Raw genomic sequence first — 14,528 nt, 5'->3', positions numbered from 1 at the left:
TTTATTATAAAAATGGCCAGTTTTTATTTATTCATTTATTTTCATTTTAAATGTGATAGCAGTTGTTTAGCTTCCCAGTTTAAGAGGCAGAGCACCTGTGATAGGGTGGCGATGACACTGCTGTCATGGAAAGTGACAAAACAATATATTAATTTGACTACTCATTGCTTACTTATTTATAGTATTTAATAATGAAATTAGTCCTGAAGTTGCATTAGTCATGCAGTTGAAAAAAAGTTGAATGACATTGAGACTCTTAAAAAATGATTTATGCTAGAGAGAAGATGACTACTTTATTTTGGGCTTTTTGGATGAGCAGTTTATTTGATGTTGCACAAATATAATTTCTTTGCTCCATTCAGGCTGTTCATTCAACCGTGAAACACAAGACATGCTGCTCTTTTACTGCACCCACTCTTCATGATTATAAAAATTAAAAACTGCTAAATCATAAACATACTGCACAAAACTCATAAATGTATGGGCAGCTGAACTGTTTCCTCTACACAGTAACTTATCTACAAATTCTATTGATTCTGCTCCAGGCTCTGCTTATTTTCCAACTGAGGCTCCAAAATGCCATCTATACAGGAACTGACAAGTAACTCTTAAATTGAAACTCTTAACTTGTTAGAATGCATATCCTGCAATTGGGCATGATTCTGGGGTCATGAAACGTATTCCACTCACTAACTGTAAGTGATCATGTCAGTTGTGCGGTATGGAAATATTGGAAAACTATTAAAAAGGCAAGCACCGATGATGTGAAATGGATGTTTTTTGTCTCCCTGTAGGTGACCAGCGAGTAATAAAGTTGTACGTGAAGTCAAAGGAGACGGGGAAGAAATTTGCCAGCGTGGACTTTGTGTTCTACAACTGTAGCGTCCACCAATCGTAAGTTATGTTCAAATTTCTAAATTAGTGGTATTCAAATGAAAGAACAGTGTCTTATTGCTGATATACTATTTTTCCAAGCTGAGTAACCCGAATGCTGTTTCAAATACCCACCCAGCAAGATGCAAACTGGTGGAACGGGGTAATCAATAGAAAGAAGACTGTGGTTCTTTACCCAAAGCAGTTGTGCTAAAACATTGGCCTGCAAAGAAGTCCTATAATGAGGAATGAAGAGAACAGCATTCAACCTGTGCTAATTTGTTATTCAAGCTTTTTACAAATCAATTAGTTAATCAAATCTCAAGCAATGAAAGGACTAGTGGCGAGTGAAATAATAAATCTATTCCTAACCATCTAATCTTAGGAGACTAAAATACGTCAGTTGTGTTTCTTGAAATTATCCCCATTTTAAATAAATGAAAGCTAATTGAGTTTTCAGCATCAGTTTTACTTTTACTTTTTACTTTTTACCTTTTACCTTTACATTTTTACTTATATTAGTTTAAATGCATGGCTTATTTAAGAAAGAAATGGAAGACAACATGCACAGTCTTCTTATTGGAAATGTTGTAATGTGTGTGAGTAAACTGATGTTCTTTTTAAGGCCCAGGCACCAGAGGTGTGAAGCCCTATTGTTTCTGTAAGGATTATTATTATTTTTGTTATCATTAATATGATTAGGGCCGAAGAAATACTGACAAACTAAGACAAAGGAGCTAATGTCAGCCCAACATGTTCCTAAGCTTGGCAGGGCTTTAACAGCGTTAGAAAGCTTTAGCTTTGTAGAGCACAAATACTGTCCTGGAGTTTAAATTGCAAAAACATCAGGATTAACCACAATTAAATATTCCTCAAATCATTCATCTTAATGGTTTTGTCTTTTAATTCCAGTGAAGCACAATCTTATTGAAAGAGAGGAAAGAGCGAGTAGGGTGAGAGAGGCAGAGCAGCAGTGAGATCAGGCTGATAATGAATGATTTTTTTTTTAATTGACCTGCCTTGTTAAATAAAGGTTAAATGAAAATAAATAAAATGTCATTCCCTAAATAAATCGTGTCTGCTCCTCTGAAGTTGCTAAGTGAGATTCGCTCACATACACTCTTTGTCTTTCCTTATATTCTGTTCCACCTGGCAACGAGTCACTTCTCACACTTAGGCAACTGCTCTTTGCATCAACACACCTAAAATGAAAATGCATCTGTCATGTACTTAAAGTGGATTTCACTTTTACTAGCTAAGCATGGATTGTTGACCGCATTACTTTCTCAGCTGTGTACATTATCCAGAATACAGAAAATCAACCTGACAATCTGTATGGAAATATGGCCTGGTGACTGGTGATTGGACACAGTATATTATTCCTCCATTCATGACTTTTATGTATGTTATATTCTATGTAGGTTTACTTTCTTTCTTTCTTTGATTGACTGATAGTAGAATAGCAATGAGGAACACCAAAACAAAAACAAATGGGAAAGTCCATTATTGGCCAACTACTACCAGAAGGTCAGGGCTCAACTCTGTCTCCGCTCTTTTTTTGTTTTGCTTTTGTTTCTTCTGCATTCACAATTTGGCTTGTTTTTTGCATTTTTAATCCCTCTGAGGAAACACAAAGACTAGAAAAATAGACCAATAATGGCAGAGGAGCAAAATTTAAACCTTGTTTCCTCTCTTCAAACCGCAATCCTGTAAAAGCTTCTCGAAAAAAAAAACTTCCCGTGCCATAACACTGAAAATACCTAAAAACCTAAATCTATTAATCATGACTCATGTTTAATTCCTGGATCACAAGTATTACAAGCTATAAGGATTTTCTCTTTTCCTATTCTTTCTCTCTCTCCCTAACACCTCTTTTTGCCTCACCCACACACACACACACACACACAAATCCACAAACCAGCCTCCCTTTGATTGGCCCTCTCTCGTTCATCAAGCCCATTTATTGCCTGCGCTCTGCTCTTGGCCCTGCATATATCTGCATAGTAATAGGCCGTTAATTAGCTCTAGCCAGGGTGCATGTGTAGAGATGGTCATAATGGAGTGGGCTTGGAGAGAGCGAGAGCTCACCTGGGCCACTTCTCAGGGCCTTCAGGCCTAGTTCAATGGCTCTGATTCATTTTGTCAATTTGTGTGTGTGTGTGTGTGTGTGTGTGTGTGCGCGCTCATATGTGTGGAGTGTTCAGTTTGTTCTCTGTGAAACCGTACAGGATGTGTCAAACTAACTGCAAAAAGAGCAGTGTAGCAGATATCTGTGTGCATGTAGGAATTTTCTCATTTGTGTGTATGTACATATTTATGCTCTGTCCTCCTGATTAACCAGCCCACCTAGCCCTCCTCTGTTTGCTGCTAAACAGGCATGCTGCTGCTTCAGTTATTGATGTTAGCTTTGCTGGCCTCTTCAGGACTCCACAGGACTGTAAATCTACATAGTGTTATTACTGCAGCAGCTGTAACATAAACCCTCATATTATCCAGTCCCCCTCTGCTGTTGCCTTTCACCTCTGAGTCTTTGACCCCACCTGTAGGAAGCCTGGTGCAGGAGTCGCAATATTCAGCAGTAGATAATGGAGCTCTCCTCGTGGGTGTGGTGAGCAGGTGAAACTATAGTAGACTCACAGATGCACAAGCCTACAGGCAAGTGCCCCAAATGGCTTGTGTGCAGCCTCACACAGCCTTGCACAACATGCTCAGAGGTGGATCCAGAACTGGCATCACCAGCCGTATATATTCTCATGCAAACACGCATAAACAGGTGCACACACGCACACATACACAGTCAGAAGAAGCACACAGAGACAGAAGGCACAGGCTTGGCTCAGCAAATTATGTTGCAAGCTATTTACATATGCTGTTACAATATTAGAAATCTGCATTAAAAAAGAGAATTGGAATTGTGTAATTGAGCATTTGGGAGGAGAAATAGGAGGGAGGGGACTAGAAGAAGACTGGGACAAGGAAGAAAACTCATATTCCCTGCGAACTGGACAGGGAAAAGTCAACTGACGAGGAGGCATTAAAAGAGAAGAAAGATATAAAGCAAAGTGCTAGCGAATGTGAGAGATTGAGCCCATCATATCTGGAATGCTGTGTTTCACACAAAAGGTTAGTGCCCCAGCCTCAGGCCACCATGAGGCTATTACAATATGAAAAGGCTGGAATCTATGCAGTGAAAAGAAGGACTCAAGGGAGAGCCCACACTTTGGCCACCGGGAAGGGCTCTCATTTCTACACCAACCATTTTTTGTCGCCTCCTATTCAGTGACCAGTCGCACATCACAGCTGTTTGAACCAGTGGCAAACTTTTGGGCTTAGAACCACTTTAGATTCTAACTTTTTTGATTAAATCTCTATTAGTAAATGCTTTTTGTGGTAACAGTTGTTCTTCCAATTATCAATGAGCGTGAAATGGTTTAATTAAACTGAGAGTTGAGACACACAGACTTACTGCTTTTGGACATTGCTGTGACAAGATGCAATAATATCTTATGAGTCTGAGTCCCCTGTTGAGAACCTAAACTTCTCATCTGGCTCCTATGCTGTATAACTTAATGATGTATGCATCTTTTTATTGCTGATCACTTTGGAGCTTTATTGCATAAAGCACAAAGAGGCCTATTTATAGATCACATAGTACAGGCAGGCATAATATGTGTCTAATAACTGTTCATATGAAAAATATCTGGAAGATACAAAGGCTGACCAATCAAGTACTGGTTAAACATTAATAATTTGTGCTTTTTGCTGGCCTACTTAATTTGGCTTGGCACATTTTGACAAGTGTAAGTGAGCATTAGATGAAAGACTAACCGCTTAAAAAGTCTGGTGTTTATTCAAATTAAAATGAGCATATGACTGTTCACTCTTGTTATATACATTTGGGATGGGACTGTTGCTCGCATATTAACAGCTTTGTTCCATCAATCCAGCCTCACCAGAAGAAAAGCTTAGATAAGATGAAAAGGCACTTGACCCATCCCTGTTGCTAGGCCTTAGTAAATAGCAGGGGATTTTATTGACTACAATGCAGCAGTACAGCCACTTACCCAAGCCAGTTGTTCTGGCATTGACAACATTACTGTAGGATAAGTCTCCACTGCCCAGGTGACCCATAGGAATGCTTCAGTGTCAACATGGGTGACGGTTTATGTGTATGTGCTTGCCTCAGTCAGAGTGTGTGTGTGTGTGACACATCTGCATCAAGAAATCAATAAAACCTGAAGTTAATAGTGAGGAGGAACTGGCTCACCAGCTCAAACAAACATCAGACTATAAGGATAACCTCAGGCCACCCCCTCCCCATAGAAATCCACTTGCATTGATTATAAACATCACACTGCACTTCAGTCTAGTCTCGCTAGCTTATCAGAAGCTTTATGAAGCCCATGTTATCACTCTGTCAATACAGGCAGTTCGGGGGTTAACCCTGAAAAAATCTAAATAAACCAAGGACAGACGTACAAAGACAGCACAAGGATTAGACTGGAATCCAATTTAAAGTCAGCCTTTCTGGCAGCAGGGTGGCAGTTGTCCTTCAACTTTGGAGGACCTGGTTTTAAACCCCCATGGTGCCTCATTACTGTGGTGTTTCTGGACTAGACCAGGTGAAGATCACTTGTCATTTAAACAGAGAAGGTGTTATAGTGATTTATCTTTACTTTGAATTTACTGTTTAAAGGTTTGCATGTCTTTAGCCAGCACTCTATCCAAGCCAATGTTTTTTGCATAATTGTCTTAGTCCCAGATGCATATACACCATGTTTTATTTTACCTATTCAGCTGCAACTATTCCTAACAAATTAAGTGCATATTTCTATTGTCGTTTAATGTTACTCATAGCTAAGTTAGTATAACTGTTTTTATACCATCCTCAGTATTACTTGTGTGCTAGTTGTACTTCTGTTTTATTATTTCAGTTCTCAAACAGCTGATGCACTGGGCCTTCCCTTTACCTAGAATTTATTGTTCTAAGTGAGACATTTAATAGTCCCGCTAAAACTATAAATATATAAAAAGGTGCCTACAAAATGCATTTTACAGTATTGAACAATATGCTTGCCCAAATGTTAGATCAATCGTTGCTTTTTTTTCTCCTCAAAAAATGATTGTACAGATTAAACAGACATATACAGTGGGTACGGAAAGTATTCAGACCCCTTTAAATTTTTCACTCTTTGTGTCATTGCAGCCATTTGCCAAAATCAAAAAAGTTCATTTTATTTCTCACTAATGTACACTCAGCACCCCATCTTGACAGAAAAAAAAACAGAAATGTAGAAATTTTTGCAAATTTATTAAAAAAGAAAAACTGAAATATCACATGGTCATAAGTATTCAGACCCTGTGCTTCTACTCAATACTGAGCACAATACTGGGTTCCTCCGTACCCACTGTAACATGCTCATTAGTGAGATTCTGGAGAGGTACTAATAGGTGGATTTATATTTGTACCTTTGGAGAGTTTACCTCTGCTTCCACTCATAATGAGCTAAGTGATATTGATCTTCTTATTTCACTCTTGGCAAGAAAGACAATAAGTGTATTCCCCCAAAGGTCAAGCAAGCAAAGACCTTTGTCATTAATTCGTCTAATGTTACTATGAAGAATTGCTAATTAACGAAGCTGTAAGAAAGGTGTGAAATGAGCTTCTTGAGGTATCCCAGTTGATAATTTAACACACATTTAGCGGTTCACAGTAGTTTTATTTGCCAAGTACAATTTACCATTGTAACTAAAATTCAACTTTAATTGTATGTAAATATCCTTTTTTCCAAAAAAGCGACAAGGTGTTAGTAAAATGAGCACTACCAACTAGAGTATACATACCATACAGTCAGCAGTGCAGTGACATTATGAAAGTAATCGTGGAGAGTGAAACTGGATAATGGATACATACAGTGGACACCTGTGGGTTCCTAGTCAGCTCCTCGTGTGAGTGGGAGAGCGGAGACTGTAGGTGTGTGAGGGATGAGTTGAGCCTGAATGAATAAAGTGACAGCATATAGGAGAAGGGACTGACAGAACATGTAATTAGTTTGCTTTTGTTCAGGTGGTTAGGAGTAAGGACTACAAGGCAAAACTTTTCCTCAAAGAGCACATCAGTGTTTTTGTTTTTTTTAGAATTAGCTACTAAAGTAATTATGTCCATCACTATAATTACTGTCTCTTCCATTTAACATCTTTTCATCATTTTTAAAGCATATTTACAGTTTAAATGTAAGTTCTTACTCAGCTAACAAAGACACACGACAAAGTGACAACAATATGATAATAAAGTTTGGGAAGTGGAGATTGTTCTTCCTGTGGGTGTGTTACAGAAGGCAGAATGCAACTTGATGCTGATATGAAAACAGGGAATTGTTTTCAAGCAGAGACTTGGAGCAAAACAAATAAAGTCATGTTTATGCAGATGATGTTGACAGTGTAAATTTCTAATCGAATGTGCTATTGCTCAACTTTTCTCCATCCATCCATCCATCCATCTTCTTCTGCTTATCTGAGGCCGGGTTGCAGTGGCAGTAGCCTAAGCAGACATGCCCAGACTTTCTTTTCCCCAGACACTTCCCTCAGCTCTTTCGTGGGGGGGGTGGTGCTCTTAGGCCAGTCGAGAGACATAGTTCCTCCAGCGTTTCCTGGGTCTTCCTCAGGGCCTCCTCCCAGTGGGACATACCCAGAACACCTCCCCAGGGAGGACCCCAGGAGGCATCCGGAACAGTTGCTGGGGCCACCTCAGCTGGCTCCTGACAATGTGGAGGAGCAGCAGCTCTACTCCAAGCTCCTCACCCTATCTCTAAGGGGGAGCGCCCAGCCACCCTGTGAAGAAAGCTCATTTCGGCCACTTGTATCCGAGATCTTGTCCTTTCGGTCACGACCCAAAGTACATGACCATAGGTGAGAGTAGGAACGTAGATTGACCGGTAAATTGAGAGTTTCGCCTTTCGGCTCAGCTCCGTCTTTACCACTTTTCTCCTTTTTTCAAAAAGAGTTATCTAACTTTCCAGTTTATTCAATCTTCTCCATGATTTCCTTTCTGTGCCTGCCATGATAGCCTTGTTTTTGTCTGTTAATCCATGTTTGAATGTTCATTTTGGTTCCTCAACTCTGAAGAAGACAAAAAAGTGTTATATAAAAACAAGCTTATCTTGGTCTGCCAGCTTAGTTCACTGTAAGCCTCCAAGCATTGAGAATAAGAAAGGAGGAGTGGATCACCAAGGATTCTTTGCTGCACTCTCTCGGCTGTATTTCAGCGTCCGCCTTGGCCTCGCTGACAGCTGGAATAAAGTCTTAATGCAAGGGGCCACAGTTAGACTTGTCATTCTAACCTGATTTCTGGAGATTTGCACATAAACATTTGATGTTGTGCAGCTGCAGTGAGTCATGTCTGTGCACGGCCTGTCACTGTGTGATATGTGTCCCGATTGGTTTTCTTTTTCTTTGTCATTTTTTATGTGTTTCCACTTTTCTTGTATTTAACAGGGCATCATATCTCTCTAAGTATATTATATCAAATCTATGATGAATTCAGGTCATAGTTGCTGGGTTTCCATGTCTATTTTATGCTAAATATGAGTAATTTAGAGCTGCTCTCTGTCTCCTAAATGTTGTTACACATTATTCTTTGTTGTTTTCAGAACATTGCTGACTAATACATGTGCAACACAAATGATAGATTTTGTCTGATAGAGCTGAATTCTGTGTTAATCATTTGTTTTCAGCAGCGAACTGATTTCATGGATTCCAAAGAAGACCAAAGTTACAATCTGAAAAGAGTGAATGGCTCAGAAAAGTTGCTTTAATATGTTGATTCACCAGGTTTTATGAAAATGATAATGATCATAGAATTTCATGTTTTAAAAATGTCCTCAGGGGATTTCAAATATATGTTTTTATGTCACAGCACAAGTATTAGTTCTCCTGGTAAAATGATTTGTTTTATGTTTAGGAGATTTAATTACCACTAAGGCTTGTGGTTACAGCAGCTACTAGCTTGATTTTCTAATCAACAAGAAAAGAATATAGACCTAACAAATATTGCATGAAGTTAGTGTGGCTCAGTTGACTGCATGGCCAGGTCAGTACACTTTTCTTTTTCTTTTCTTCTTCCTTCTCATTCATCAACAACCATCAACATTACCATTAATCAGTGATTGGCACCATGGCTGACCAAGCAAAGAACAAGGGAAGTAGAAACTTAGACCTTGTCAAAATAAAATTCAAGGAAGAAGACTACAGGCTGCAAAATTAAGATTAAACTTCTGAAGTTAATCTTTAGCTTTAAAAATCATAACACCCTCTTCTGTCTTTCACATTCTCACTTGCTGCAGGTGCCTATCCTGTGTTAATGGAAACTTTCCCTGTCACTGGTGCAAATATCGCCACATGTGCACGCAGGATGCCAGTGACTGCTCTTTCCAAGAGGGACAAGTCAACACTTCAAAGGTAAGGATCTCAGCACACGCACAAAAATGCAAAACAGACACACAAAGATACAAACACTCACAAATCCTCACACACAAAAAAGGCAGAAGCAGAGCTGTATAAAGCCACACAAGCACATTTACAAGTATTAATGCATGTGCACGGAAACACACACCAATAAGTATACAGTAGTGGCATAGCAATGCCAAGGGTGCAGCTGGGACCTGTACACATTTGAGTGTGTGCGTATGCGTATGTATGAATGAGTGCTGTTGTGAGTGGCCCAGCAGCAGCTGTTGTACTCCAAGCAGCACTGGATTTATTCACTTATAAACAAGTCGACGTGAATGAGTATGCAAATAGCAGCATGCACTACCGTCCCAAATGTTATATTTGCATTAAAACCCTCATCCATCCATGAGCTGACTCGTTTTCACAGCCTGTCTCCATCTAAGTCTCTAATTTTGTCTCTCACACAGTCAGAAATTCACGCTGACAAATACAAAAACTTAAAGTTGTGCTTGACACCCAACAATCACCTTACTTTTCTTCCTATTTAGGCAAAGAGTTGAAAACCACTTTTAGTGCATGTAAGATGATAATTATTTTCACTTTTTTCTCCCATTGCTCTCTCTAATCACTCCTTTTATCATCTCTCCTTTCCTTGTTTATCTTTCTGTCCTCTATCATCTTACTGTATTCTAACAGGGTTACATTATTTGTGTTTCATGGACACAAATACACTGATCCTTTCTTTAATCCAGGCCTTTTGCTACATTTGCTTTCTTTTACTTCTTGTTCTCATTGTTTCACTCACTACATCATTCTGTACTGAGATGATGAAAGGATATAATCAATATAAAGATAAAAAAAACAATAAGGGAAGTGTGAAATTCATGTGCATGTCTGCCTACATATGGGCGGCTATATTGTAGGTTTTAGGTTTTCACAGGTTTGTCTATGTGCATGTGTCTGTTTCTGTTTTATCTTATATATGAAATTTATAGACTTAATGTGTATGTCCATGTGTATTGGTGCCTATGAAATACACAAAGGGAGCACTGGTATGTGTGTGTTAAGATCTCTGTCTCTAAATGTATAAATGGGGCAGCGACTTCAGTGTACCATGTATGTTCGTGTGCCATGGTGGTGGGGTTGAGTGTTGAGTGTGTGGTTTTTGTTTTGTATGTTTTTTTGTTTGTTTGTGTTTTTTTTTTTTGGGGGGGGGGGCACTATTTTTGTTACACTTGACTTCACACACCCCGTCATCATGTTACATTGTTCTGTAAACACACCATGCTGACATCCATCCTAATCTTGTTTGTTATTTTTTGTTCTCTCATTTTTTTTAACCCATCTTATTCTCTCTTGTGTTTGGTGCAGGCGTTGCCATGGTTACAAGACACTTTGAATGTCAGGAGGTGTGGTGTGTTTGTGGTTGGGGGGGTGCTGCATTTTGATAGAGGTATACAGGCACACATACCAGTGCTGTCGCCAAATCCTTACATAGATTACTGTTAGACTTTCGTGACGGATGCATGTGTTTGGTTGTATTTTTAGGTTTCCTCTCTGTAACCGAATATGTCACAATTTGAAGCAATGCATATGCAAGAGCAGTAGTTTTATCGTCATGCATTTATCTCCCCTAGCCTTGATTTTGTTCCAATTTACCAGTTCGTAGCCCCTGCTGAAAGCAATATTGCCCATCTCTGCTGCCTGGAAAACTTTCCCCTTGTGTCATTGGCAGTCGGTTGCCAAAGTGATTGAATTCACACTACACTGGTTATCTTCCCAAAGGCATTTGTCATATTTCTTGAGGTTGACTTCACTTTATATCTGATCAAATTCATAGCATCTGTGAATCTGGTTCACAGGTAGATCATAAAAATACATTTTCCATGTGTATGTAAACACTAATCTCTAATTTTAGCCCTCTTAAAGTAAGTATGGATATCTGCTGTCACTTCCTGTATATGTAAATATATATAAATCAGCTGTGTTGTGACAGCAGATAAACAGAGAGGCACATTAAAGGCAACCAGGCAGAAAATTGCCAGAGTCAGAGAAACACTTGAGAAGGCCATCAACAGAAAAGCATATAAACACAAACAATGAGAAAAACACAAAGACAAACAAACACAGAGACAAACAAATTTGCTCTGCTCCAGTGAATCCCAGTATTGGGCTGGTATAGCAGACTGGGCCGACACCAGGGGTTCGTTCAGATCACTTCATTCAGATTCTAGGAAATAGGAAAATTAAGACTATAATAAAAAGCAACAGAAAAAGTAATAGAAAACAAGTTTGTTTGCATTTATTTTCCTGTCTACAAACTTGCTTCCCTATTCATTTATTGATTGTAATTTGCCTGCTTGTTAATTAAGTCATTCATTCATGTTGCACTGGAGTTGCTTTTTACTCTGGGTATTTCATGTCCCACAAAAGATTTAATGCATCGCATGGCTGCCAAGTAGATGGGAGCTTTTACAAGAAGTGACTCTTTTTTTCTTCATGTAAAATGCTACAGTCTGTGCAGCTTCTTGCCACAACATTTTCACCATAAGTAATGACTTAAGCTGCTGCTTATTGACAACACCCTAATATTCCCTTCATAATTGTTATATGAGTAACATAAACATATAAAATGCACACACCAATGTGCCAAAAAATGGTAAAACAAAAAAGGCTGATTTAGGCAAAATAGATGAATTTTATTGAAACCCGATTACAATAAGGTGCAGAATTGTGCAGGTATACTGGCCTAGTCAAGATGGAGGAAATAACACTGTAAAGACTTCTATTTAGTATGCTGAATTTTTGTACACCATTTTGGAGTCTGATGAGCCTTCAGACCAATGACACTGCTACCCCACATCACCACCAGTGTTTCCTCCTGCATGTTTTTAATGAAATAGTTTTTTTTTTTTAATTGATGTTTTAAGAGAGCGTAGATTCTAGTTGGTATTTATTTCAGCCTGCTCTATTCATGAAGACATTGCCTGAGTGAAGTCATCTGTATCCGTCAAAAGAAGTGCTCATTATGAGCTGGTGCTTGTTCTGCATCAGCTGTTCTGAAACAGTTGATTTAACTATGGAGGCATTGACCTTTTCAATATCTGAAATTACAACTTACCAGGTTTGACTGTTCTCAGAGGGATTTCTTATCTCTTGTTTTTTAAATTAATTCTTCCACTGTTTTCTTTCTCTTCCTCTTACTTGCTCTCCTCAGTCCTGCCTTCTTTCTTCTCTTTTCCCTCAGTCATGCTTTATCTCTTCTTTCTCCTTCACTCCCTTCTTTCTTTACACTATCTCTTCCTGGTAAGCTGCCCTCCTTACAGAATACACTCGGCCCGTGATGCATTGCCGCAGCACAAGGGATTGAAACATTGGCTTTGTAGCCTAGCCTCATTGATAATCATTAGTAGTGTGTTAGACTCCAGATGTACAGAAGGTGAATATAGATATGTGGATCAGCGTTAGCCTTCGTGCCGCTAATTAGAGGATGAATCACCATGATGAGTGAGCTGGATAGATGGTTGTATGTTTCTGTCTTGTCACCTCACAGCTGCAGGAAACCAGAGCAGACCTGTACGTGTGTGAGCTACAAACCTTTCTACATACAATATACCACCATAGCCTCACTGACCCAATCATGTCATGCATCTCTCCAGGCATCCCAATATTCATTTCCCTTTTAGATTTCTAACCTAGTGAGCTCTTCCCTCTTGTTCACCCTCTCCCTTAGTCCCTTAACAAGTCAATTAGCTGGAGCCAGACACCGTCTCTTTGTGTCTCTCAGCTAAGTGTGTCAGAGTTGCAGCTGTCTTTCCATTGTGGAGCTCAGGCTGGTACACAGCTCTTAGTTGCCCAGTTCAGAGACTCTGGGGCTGGAGCTGGCACAGAGCAACCTTCCCTTTTCCCTCTGAGTCTTTCTGACTGGGGGAGCAGCCTGCCATTGATAGGCTCAGCTGTGTGTGTGTGTGTGTGTGTGTGTGTGAGGGTGTGTGTGTGTGTGTGTGTGTGTGTGTGTGTGTGTGTGCGTGTGTGCGTGCGTGCGTGCGTGTGTGTATGTGTGTGTATGTATTAATTATTCAACGTGTATTAAAGCTTAAAGACACATCTCCGATCGTTGGCATGTGTAATGGAGAGAGACAGATGAGATGAGAAGCAAAAGGTGGAGCATCCACAATAAAAGATAGAAGAGCAGCAGTGTGGCAGTGGCCTAGCTGCTAGAGAAGCCAGCTTGCTAAGACAACCTGCGGCCTCATTTATAAGAGTGTGTACACTGCACATGAAAAATTAGGAAAAAAACATTTTTGTGCAAAATAATATTTCCTGAAATTATGAATACACTTTTCACCCTGCCAGCCTAATATTTAGCGTAAGTGTTATATTCAGTCTTGTCAGTTTCACAAGCAACAAAAAGACATTGATGCTATCTCTGTTACAATACCCACAAGATTTTAAGTTAAAAGTATAATAGGAAGGTCAAAAATCAACATAAAAGTTTGCATCAGGAAGCTCATTTGAATTGTCTCATTATGCATGAGAGATTGGACAGTGCATGTGTCCAATTTGCTCAAGGCTAATTTGTCAACAAACATGGTAAAATTAGGATTGATTGAACATGTTATTAGCTTGCATACTTAGAAAAAAAGAAGATACAAAACTCTTCAAAAAAATTGGACGATGGGAGAAGGGAAGATATGATGTACTGTTTTTAGATACAAGACAAAGTAAAATGCAGGAAATAAATAACATACAACGGGAAAAAGAATCCGGCTGGTAAAATAAGAATAAATAATGAAGATATCAATGTGTTGCGGGGGGGCAACATTAACAGAAAACTGAACAGAAGGAGAGGAAGGAGAGAACAAGCTGATGAAAGGAGGAGAGGGATGGAAGAATGGGAGGAGAAGGCGTAGATGTTTAATCATTCAGGAGATGAAAGGATACTCAAGTGTCATGACACCACCTGTGTCTTGTATGTCTTTAGCATATACTGTACTTAGTAACTCTATTTTATTTAGCTAATGCTTTCTGTCCTACTGTCCTTTTTTACATTAGAGTTACAGAACATAAAGAACATACATGATTCATGCAACTAAAGTTTAAGGATTCCAATCAGCATTTTATTTAACTAACAAGAGGGCAGTTTTAATAGATGTGTGTAATAAACTGTTCATGATGAATTTATGCAAATATTTAGTTAAAACAAT

The 14,528-nt window shown here is 39.1% G+C and overlaps 1 protein-coding gene across 3 annotated transcripts in view; it reads left to right on the top strand.

Annotated features, from left to right (window-relative positions):
- Window positions 1-14,528, top strand: part of LOC113145505 (plexin-A1-like) — a 206,197-nt gene that overhangs the window by 114,288 nt on the left and 77,381 nt on the right. For all 3 annotated transcript variants that reach the window (XM_026332319.1, XM_026332321.1, XM_026332320.1), the window contains 2 exons: window positions 795-894; window positions 9,216-9,330. In XM_026332319.1, coding sequence (XP_026188104.1) covers window positions 795-894; window positions 9,216-9,330 — 215 coding nt within the window. The remainder of the gene's footprint in view (window positions 1-794; window positions 895-9,215; window positions 9,331-14,528) is intronic.

Source organism: Mastacembelus armatus, chromosome 7 (assembly GCF_900324485.2).
Source record: "Mastacembelus armatus chromosome 7, fMasArm1.2, whole genome shotgun sequence".
NCBI lineage: Eukaryota > Metazoa > Chordata > Actinopteri > Synbranchiformes > Mastacembelidae > Mastacembelus > Mastacembelus armatus.
Note: the sequence above shows the minus strand (reverse complement) of the source record. Positions and strands in the feature narration are given on the sequence as shown.